This window comes from Heliangelus exortis, chromosome 17, assembly GCF_036169615.1.
Source record: "Heliangelus exortis chromosome 17, bHelExo1.hap1, whole genome shotgun sequence".
Lineage (NCBI taxonomy): Eukaryota > Metazoa > Chordata > Aves > Apodiformes > Trochilidae > Heliangelus > Heliangelus exortis.
In genome coordinates, this window is record NC_092438.1 from 7,314,656 (window position 1) to 7,325,123 (window position 10,468).

Here is a 10,468-nt window from a genome sequence, read left to right on the forward strand (position 1 = left end):
GAACAAAATCCCCTGTAAACATGCCTAGTGCCCTGCACAATGATGGAAATCGATGCCCCAGCATTCCCGTCAATGGCTTTTAATTTTTTGGATACACTGTTTTTTCCTTGTGAAAAGAGAGTCAAGCTGTTTCCTTTTGTGGAGCTTCTGTACTGAAAACTCTACCAACTGTTGATGTTTTTTAAGGCACACTGCTGTAGTTGTTCCCCACACTATAAATTATACATTGAATATCACAGCATTTTCTAACCAAGGTCTAGCTTTCTAACATGCTGCAACAAGAAAGTGAATGTAAAGAATTTGTGCTTGTCTGTCTCTTATGGACAACCTCCAGAAGAAAGCTTCTTAGGCAATGGCTTGTTTTGTGCAAAAAGAAAGGCAGAAACTAGAAATGGCTTTTTTCCTTTGTGCGTGTCACATTTTTCCAGTGCAATGTCCTGCTTGGCTGACCGAAAGCACCCCCTCTGTTTTTACTCCCTAAGTACAAATAGCTTGTTTCTTACCAATGCTTCTTTTTCTGCGAATGGGCACAGGACGATTCTCTTGCACATGTTTAGCAGAATGAACACTATAAGATCTCAAGTTTGTTTCTGAAACATCATCATACCCTAGAACAGGAAACAAAATATTAAACCTCAGCTATGTTATTCACATCAATGTTGCTAACAGTGCTGTTCTACACATGGTTGTGCTGTATGTGCAAGACCAAATCCTGCTGCAATTAGGCTAAGGTAACTCCTGTTGATGCAAAAGGGCACAGGGCAGGGAAGACACAGGCATTAAATGTCATGTACAACCATGCACAGTTTAATCCCAATATCTGTTTTACTGAAAACCCCCCAGAAACAGTGCACACTCTGTGACACAAGACCATCTCTAAAGTAAACAGTTGCATTTTTATGTAAAAGACATAATACAGCTTTTCTACTGGAGAGGTGAAGAATAATGCTACTTCACGTGAAACATTTCTTGTAAGGTTTTTGAGGTTCTGGCATGAGGCTATGGTAGAAAACACAGTACTACACACCCAACAACAACAATGCTGCCTCTGTAAATTTTCTCTTGCTTGGTTTTCAGGGCAGTACTAGGACAGAATCAAAAGCAAAAACTAACTAGCATGGGTTTCCTTTTAGCCTCTCTGTTGCAGAACAAATCCCCTGTGAAGTATGCTAACCTTTGGAGGGGCATCTGAAGCTACTGCAAACTCTGGGACTGCATCCAGACTTGTCTTGTTCCCTAAATAAGCCTACCACATGGGTTAAAGGGCCATGAGAAAAAGCAAAGATGGAAAACTTGGCATTTCATTTATCATAAAAAACAACAAAATAACTGCTCCAACTATTTGGTTTTGTTAAGTGAAGCAGTCCAGGTCATGTCCTGTGCAGTGGGGTTCTGAAACCAACAAGCACAATCCACACACAGGGGATCAGGAAAATGTGAGCAAACTGAGGACTGCATATAGTCTCCAGTCCACCAAAACTAAGATTTTTAGCACTCTGCTACTTGGAGTGCCCTCTGTCACTGGAGAGTTTCCAGTTTTCACTGCTGGCTCCAAAGAAAACTCTGATGTGCACTAACAAATGTTAATGGCTATTACACAGTACTCACTTATCCTCTCTACATGCTCACCACATCCTACACTTCTCCATCTCCACTTTCATACTCCCTGCTTCCAGTTTATTTGACAGTTGACAGTGACTCTGGAACCTGTTTTATCTGCAGCTTTATTAATAACACAAATCATAAGGGTCTACTCTACAAACCAGCTCTTCCTCCCTTTAAGCTATCCTGCCTTGAAGAGCATGCAGCTTGTGGAATCCCCTGCAGAGCTTGGTTAGACATGAGGACAGTGGTATCTTCAGCACCTTAGAAAGAGTTCTGTGCTTCAGAGTTCATCTTCATGTCTTGAAAAATACTATGATAGGTAGCTATGAGAAGATTAAGAGGTCCAAGAGGTAGTGCCAGGATCACCCACTGGTCCTGTCTATTTTCCTTATCAGCTGAACAGATCCTTGTCTGAAATAAGTGTGAAATCCAGGCTCTCATTTTACCCAAACAAGTTGGCTCCTACTTCCTATGGAAAACTCTTGTTTACCATTGATTTCAGTGGGAAATTTTTGAACCTGCTGATTAGCTGAGAGCGGGCTTGATTTACAGTCCCAGTCCTGTAATGCAACACAGCAATAATTAATGGATTTTATTTCTGGTTTTATTGTACCCCATGCTCCAGAAAAGTCATCAGTGGGGTAAATAAAATGGCTTGCCTGAGACTCCACAGGAAGTTTGCAGCTGAGCCAGGTCTCCTGCATCCCATTCCAATGGCACCAGGCCATCCACCTGACCCCAAACGGTGTAATGCAAAATGAGGATCCGTTCTGATGTTCCTCCAGCCCTCTCCTGCTTCCTAGCACTCAGCCACCCAACACCTTATTACCAGCCTCCTTTTTGGCAGCTTTTGAGTTGTCACAACCTCTCCCTCAATTTGAGGCAATGAAGTGATTCTCAAAAGAAAGCAGCATGAACCCTGCTCGGTGTAAGATCCAAGCCAGGCTCAGAGCAAGAAGCATCTCTGTCCACATGCAAACAGTGTTTAAAAAAGGATTAAACAGAAAACTAATGCCTCTAATCTGAACTGCTTGGTGGGCAGAGGCATCTTGCTGAAAAGAGAAGCCATCAATGATGCCAACTATACAGCAGGCCCGAGCCACACAGGTCCTAATCCCACATTCAACATGCTGGCATCGCTCCCTTCTAACACGACTGATTCTTTGCTGGCGTGTTTAAAAGAACCTGATAAAGCCTAAAGGAGTGGTATGATCAGCTAACCAATATGTTAAGCCATGTGCTTATATATTAACTGCTCAACTCAGCCTCAATTAGCTATCATCATGTTTATACAGCAAAATGACACGTCGAGGAGCATGTGTTGCTCAAGATGAATTCTAAGGTGAAGAAGGCCTCTGGCTCACGCTGTATCTCACTGTCTCACTACGTAGCTTCAGCATGGATATCATTGCAGAAGTTCATGTCTCAGTGTGGGGGTTAAAAAAAGAGATCTACACAGCTAGCACAGCAGACTGCAAAGCGAGTTCTAGTCACACCTCAATGCATTATGCAACACATTGTGTTATTTCTACCAACGTAGCATGCATTATTTTATTTTAGTCCTAATAAACAGAATCATGAAGCACATGGCTGGAGCCAGAAGATACTGCAATGCTAAAGGTGTCCCCCTCATCCCCAAAAGCATTTGGAAGGAATTCCATTTCCCAGTGAAGTCAATGGGAAAATTATTGCAGTTCAAGGAATCTGTAAGTCAACAGGAATCTTGACCAAGCAGGACCAAAAAAATCAGAAAGTCAGCTTTGAAACCCACACTTGAAACTGGGGGTGTGGTCAGAAGATTTTCTTTTATTTCCTTTAAAACAACAATGCTACACTATCTACAAACAGCACTCTCTAGTTTGGCTTTAAAGAAGCCTGATCCCTAGTTTGCATCAGTTTTTCCCCCTGATGTTCTGAGTTAGAAGCATGAAGTTGCTGGATGAAGCTGTTTCTTAGCAAAGGAAATGGGAGTCCATAGGTGCTTAGCGCCTCACAAAATGAGGCTTAGAGCAGGAAGCTTAGAAAGGGGTGGTTCTTAGAAATTGAACACTGTCACTAAGCGAAGATGGAGGATGCTGCAGGGAGCCAGATTAATGCAGCTCTCTCTTAACATTTTAATAATAAAAAAATGTTTTTGTGGCAGCCGATCAAGAAATTTCTCTGTAATCTTTTATGTACTGACAACATATCAACGAGGGGTAGAAAAACTCTTTCAATTAGCCTTGGTCAATCCATTAGTGTAGCTGAAAATGTTCTTTTTTGTCAGACTGGCATTTTTCCACTGGGTCATACAGTATAAATCATAGAGTTCTTGTGACATTCTGCCAATACATGATTACTCTTCTCGCTACGTAAGCATGTGGAAAGCATCCTAAGAGTGCTATTATTTTATATTTACCAATTTGTGTTTTTGCATCGCCATATTCTTCCCAACCAATTTTATGTGAGGTACAATCCCCAATATATACACAGACCCTTCTAGATGTCACTTTATGTGCATCCAAAAAGTGCAGGTCCAAGTCTTCTGGTACCAACAGCAGCAATTTAGGAAATTCTCATTATCTCTTTTTTTCTTCTTTTTTTTTTTTTTTGTTTTTCCTCAGGAATTCAGTATAAGGTACAATAAACTGAACTGGTCTGTCTTACAGATCAGTCCTAGACCCAGAAAGCCCAAGGCAACCTCAATCTGTTTGTTTGATCTTCTTTCTGACTGCTCCAAAATATGCCCTTCTGACTTCCAGTTCCAGAGTTAGATGTCATTATGTCTTCAACTTTGATCTATTAAAGGAAATATAAGTAGCAGCCTGCAATATCCTGTTTTGTTTATGTTTTTTTCACTTTACCTAAATGTGATCAACCAGCTGTAAGGAGGAGGAGGGGAAACACAGAACACACGTGGCAGCTTCCCACCTCTCCTGTGGGTTCAGAGGTGCAAGGCAAGGAAGCACTTGGACACTGGGACATCCTCCATTTGCACGCCACACCAAAAGCCACCAAGTCAACAGAAAGATTCTTCCAATAGGTTGAGTTCTGCAGCAATCTCTATGCCTTTCCGTGGAAGTAAAACTTTGAATTTAGTTTCTCCACTTCACAAAAAGCTGCTCTGCTAGTTCTTAATCACAGGCCGTTAAATTCGCATGGCCTAAGGTGACCCTGCGGTTGATGCCCTTAAACCATGCAAAGCAGCGTGCTCAGCCCTGCATTTCCCCACGCAGGGAGATGACTGAGGGAAAATCTGTTCCCAGCGGGAGGCAAACATAATAGGTGATGAAATGAACTCTACCTCCCACAGGACAGATGGGAGAGGTGAAGCGCGAGGAGAAAAACCACACTGCTAAGCCAAAGAGAACTTCACGGGCGGAATATAGGAAATGCCCCTGTTTGAGTGATTTAGTCTGGTAGTAGTAAAACTGTACTCTGCACGCTGCAGCTGCCTACTTCCTGGGACCATGCCTGCTTTCTGCTTTAAATAGGGTCAGACTCTGCTCTCTGTCATGCCAGTGAAACTCTGCCACTGCTTGAGGATCCTGCTCACAGCAAATTAACAGAACACCCTGTTTTCTGATATAAATGGAGAAACTTCAACTTGCATTTCCAGGGATTTCTCCTTGATTCGGACATGCAGCACTGGGCTCTGACAAATTGGCCTGGATTTTCTTTTTTGAATACAATTATAAGCTCCATGTTGGGTAGTGTTTTTCTTTAAGTAATATGCCAGATGGTCTGGGGGTGTGGTTTCTAATTTTATGAAGGGGGTTATCAGTCATCTCTGCGCTACAATATAGAGACCAAATCTGTCAGAATAGAAGAAAAACCTGCCCACTCTGACTTACAAAACTTACTTTTCCAATTAAAAATATATGCTTCAAATTGCAGGAGAGAAAATGACGGTTCTTCCTTCATTTTCCACAGAATCTGCCTTGCTACTTAGGAATATCAGACATTTTCTGCATGCATGCCTGCTCCTGCAAACTCTTCCCTATTACAAGATCATTTGTAATTCTCAAGTCCACCTACTGAGTTTAAACAGGGCTACTCACATGCAGAAGGGGTGGCAATACCATGCACTAAAATGATGGAGAAAATAATCACTGGAGTGTTTTTATTGTGAACCTCAGTTTAAGGCTGTCAGTTCTATAAAACAGAATAAATCTACTGTACGAGCCCTCTCTGAACGAGCCTTTCCCCAAAGACAGTTACAGCCCTAAGGAAATACATTTCAGAAATACCTTCTTACCAGTGACAACTGGAAAACATTTCATTTTCTAATCCAAGTTAATACTAAATATAGTAAACAGGTCTAATCCTGTTCACTGAGAAACACATGGTAATTTCAATGCTTGATTCGTCACTCTGATAAACCCTTAGTAAGAATTACTCATGGCAGTACACACTGCAGGACTGTGCCCAGAAAACATAATGCAGGTAGTAAAAACTGGTTACTCTCGGTGAAGATCCAGTCCTGCCTGTGCACTTCAGAAAAGAAGCCCAAGAGCAAGAACAGGGCAAAAGGCTAAATATTTTGGGCTTATTTTTTAATATTGTTTGAGTTTCTGTCTAAAGGCATCACTATTTCATGTTGAAATAGTAAAATATTTATGTGCCTTGTTTCTCTAATGGTTTCTAAACTGACAAATTGCATGAAAACAGCAAAGTGAAATGGTAAACTTGTGGCTGACCTCTTCAATTTTTCATCACGCCTCCCCTGGTTAATATTTGCCATGAGTTAAATAATTATTTTCCAAAATAAATTTCCCACCTCTGCTGCATTTTCCTAATTTATTCAGCTCCTGCCGTTGCTCCACTTGTCCGCTTGATTCTCCTGCAATGGAGCCATGTGAACTTTTGCTCTCCTTGTAAGTGGTATTTAAAAATGAAGCGTGTGCTTGTTACACTGGGGTGTTTGAAAAAAATAATGTATTCTGGTAGCTACAGAACGCAGAAGAAATATGCAGTATTTTTAAATGCTAGCACTCAGACCCAGCCCTTCTGCAAGAAGAGCCAAGCCTTCCACAGGGCTCACTGGGAAGAAAGATTCTAGCAGTAGTGCACTTGTCTGCTCCAAAACAGCCTTCAGGGGGGAAATATGTATTGCATACCCCTTGCCTGTTGTGAAAGCGTCTTTAATTGCAGTGATAAGCAATACTGATGAAGCACTGCTCTCCAAAAATATTAAACCAATGCCAGCAAATCTGGTAATTAGTAATTAGCCTCCATGGTAAAGTGTTGTGCAAGAGAGAAATATTCCCATTTGCAGTGTAGTGGGAAACTGTTTGCTCCCTAAGCACAGGAAAATTGAGAGCTATGTCTGTAAAACACATTCCTAGTGCATTCCTGCTCATTAATAGAGCACCATACAAAAAGCAGTTAAACTCTAGAAGGATCCTGCAACACTGAATGAAGGTGATTGAACCTGGCACAGGCTTTACAAAAATACACAGCATATGGTTTAAAAGGAGACGGCCCAGTACCAATGCAAGCAAGGATTCATTCATTTTTGTCCATGTTTGCTCTCCAGAAAGATGCAGGTTTCCCTTGGGCACATCAAAGGTGCCGGGTTCATTCTCTCCCAACCGAGGGAAGAAATCACGAGGAACAAAGTGCAGCAAGTGAAACCAAATGATAAGGAATACAGTAATACAGTGCTTCTAGATCTGATTTACTGCTGCAAAGATCGGTTTGAACTGCACGTTCTCACTACACCCATTTGCATGCCTAATGATGCAGAAAATAACCCTGCACTATTTTCTTTTGGAAAGAAAGTGTATTTTTAGGGTAAGCTTCATCTGCAGGTTCCTGTTTAAAATCAGTGTGGATGGTTTATTTTCTTTTTAATAAAGCCCAGCACTTGAAGAGACATTACTTCATTCATAAATATTGTTTCAAATATTTTAAATACCTCTAGGACAGTAGTTAAAAGATAACAGAGCAATGCAAGACCAACAACAAATGTTATGGAAATTCTTCTCCGCTGAGAGCCGGAGAGGTCTGAAAACACAGAGGGTCACTAGGTCCCTCTCCACCCTGAACGCCCCCCCGAAGTTTTAATTCCCCATCGGCTCCCTGGCCGCCGCCTCCCTTTGAAATAAATCTTCTCTGCCCCGGGCAGCCTGGCTCCTGAGAGTAAGTCCCGCACGGGTCTCGTCCCCGAGGCGAAGCAGCCCGGAGCGGCGAGAGGCGTTCGGGGCTTTCGCCGCGGCCGCCCACGGTGCCTCCCCCCCGGGGCGGCGGCGGCCGACGGCGCGGAAGGAAGGAGGACGGGACTAATTTACCTACGGAGTCAATCTCCAGGAGGCGCTGCAAGTCGCGGATGCTGTGGATCTCGCTGTGCGCCAGCCGCTCGATGAGCTCCTGCGGGATCTCGGCCTCCTTCAAAGACACAGACACCGCGGGTCACCGCGCAGCCCCGCGCAGCACTCCCCCACACCTCCGCAGCACCGGGGATTTTCAGCGCGACGGCGCTGTGGGGGGCTTTGGGGTTTTATGGAGGGTGCAGGGTGTTTGCTGGACGTGTTTGGACGAAGCTGGGGAAAATTCTACACTTCCCACCCCCTCCGCTCTGCCGGGCGCTGGAGCGCTCCCCGCCGGGACTGCGCGCCTCCCGCCCAACTGCGCCACGGCTGGCCCGGGAGGCAGCTCCCCACGGCTCTGGCCTGGAGGAGCCTCTGCCCGACGTCTGGAAACCCACCCCGGGCAGCCGAGGACCCCACCCCAGGGAGCCCACGCCGGGCAGCCGGCTGCTGAAGTTTCTCCCAAGCGGGCGTGAAGTCCCCCGCGGGCTCCCTCGGGCCAGGGAGGAAGACCGCGTCCCACGGGACCACCTCCATCCTACCAGCGCCCACGTCGCGGCTCCCAGCACCAAGCAGCCCCCCCCCCCCACCCCTGTCCCGGGAAAAGTTAAAGAGTCGCTGTGCAGCGCCGGGCACAGCGCTCGCCCCGGCCGGGGCCACCTGTAGCAACCCCAAAGACGCGGCTCCGCGCCCCGCTCCGGTACCGCTGCCTCCCGACCCTCGCCCCCTCTGAGCTGGGTGAGCTTCGACAAGCGGGGAGGGGCGTTTTAGGAGGGTTATTCAACCAACTTGTGCCCGCGGCATTAACGGTGCCGGCGGTGAGCAGCTCCGTGCTCCGCGGGGGCGGCCGCTGCCAGGCGGCTCCGCGCTCCGCTCTGCTTGCAAACAGCCGCAGCCCGTTTGCACCCGCGGGGCGTGAATCTATATGCATATATATATATATACATATCATATGTATATATATATACATATATAATTTTTAAAGGCAGCCAGCAGCCCCGAAACGGAATGCACGGTCATTCCCTTCGCCTCTGGCATGCATGAAATGGCAACTTGCTTTCTGCCTCGGCCGCGCAGGGACAGGGGCAGGGACAGGGGTAGGGGCAGGAGCAGGGGCAGGAGCAGGGGCAGGGGCTGGGGCTGGGGAAGCGCTCCCGGCCAGGCCAGGGTGCTGAGATGCCCGCGGAGGAGCCCAGGTGGGCAACCCGCTCTCCCATGCCCTCCGCTGCCGGTCCGCCCCGACCCCCGGCTGCGGCGTGCCCCGGGGACCGAGAACGCTGGAAACCGCTCTCACCTACCTCGGAGAAGGTAAAGGACAGGTAGCCAAAACCTATCAGCAAAACGCAAGCCCAGGTCCTCATCGCGGTCTAGTGCACTTTAGACACGGAGGGAAGGCAACGCTGATGGAGAGGAGCTGCAGGCCGGCTCCTGCCGCGCAGAAATTCAGTACCATCCCTCAGGGGAAAGGCAGCGGGGTGGCTCGGGGGTCCTCTGCATCCAGGGTGGGTCGGGGCTGCCTCGGGGCGGCGTTGGTTTAATTACGGCGCTGCCGCTGTTTGTATGTTCCCCTCGCTACGGGAAGCGTGGCTGCTCTCCTTCTGCTGCTCTCGCTCGCTCCTCTTGGCTCTTAGGACTAGACCAGCCGGTACTTCTGCATATTTGCTTAGATCAGACCAAAGTGAAACCCAAGGAGTCGATCCGGAGCGCAGCCGAAACGCCCATCACCTGTCTGGGGCGGCCTGGCCCCCCTGGCGGCGGGCGGCGCTGGGCCCGCCTCCCCCCGCGCCAAGGCCTCCCGCTCCGCGCCGGGACCGAGGGAGGGAGGGAGAGAAGGAGGACTGCTCGGTTTGCCGGCTGCTCCCCCACCCGCTACGCTTGCCCTCCACCCTCTCTCTGCCCCTTTCTCAAAAAAAAAAAAAAAAAAAAAAGGCGGGGAAGATTTAAAAAAAAAAAAAAAAAAAATTAAAAAAAACCAACAACTAAAATCTTTATTGGTGCGGATGGAAATGTTTCTCTTGCTGAGAATGGTCCCGCTTCCCTCCCCGGCTATGGGGAGGTTAAAAATAATAATTAATTACGAATAATAGCAGTGAGAAATCGGAGCAATATTGCAAGATCTCACGGGCTGCCTTGGTGCAGTTCCCTCTCCACTTTGCACGGGAGAAAAAGAGAGGAGGAGGAGGAAAGAAAAAAAATTATATATATATATATACATACATATATATACATATATATGAAAAAAAGGTTTAAATCCCAAGGGGATCGGAGACGAACTGCAACTCCTGGCGGAGGGATGATTCCCGGGGCTCGCTCCGAAGCGGTGGCCTGTCTGGAGCGTGGCTGGGGCGAGGAGCAGCATATACCGCTCCCCTCCCTGCCATGCGCCTCCCCCGCCCCTCCTCCCGGTACTCCCGGCACCAAACCCACAAACAAGTAGTGGGGGCTGCCGGCAGCTGCAACCCCTGCTTGCAGGGCGAGTGGGGCTCTGCCCACATGGAAGAGAAACAAAAAAAAAACCAAAACCAACCCCCCCCCCCCAAAAAAAAAAAAAAAATTAATAATGAAATAAAAAG

At 46.9% G+C, this 10,468-nt stretch overlaps 1 protein-coding gene across 5 annotated transcripts in view; it reads right to left on the bottom strand.

The window, feature by feature from the left end:
- PDGFA (platelet derived growth factor subunit A) overlaps window positions 1-10,226 on the bottom strand; it is a 34,161-nt gene extending 23,935 nt beyond the window's left edge. For 4 of the 5 annotated variants that reach the window (XR_011729260.1, XM_071760798.1, XM_071760802.1 and 1 more), the window contains exons 1-3: window positions 9,194-9,634; window positions 7,878-7,974; window positions 504-608 (exon numbers count right to left, since the gene is read on the bottom strand). Coding sequence is in view for 4 of the 5 variants with exons in the window: in XM_071760798.1 (XP_071616899.1) it covers window positions 504-608; window positions 7,878-7,974; window positions 9,194-9,256 (265 nt within the window). In the remaining variant the exon portion in view is untranslated. Of the gene's footprint in view, window positions 1-503; window positions 609-7,877; window positions 7,975-9,193 lie in introns of all 5 variants that reach the window. The other variant, XM_071760799.1, reaches the window with a different exon arrangement.
- Window positions 10,227-10,468: the final 242 nt, after the last annotated feature.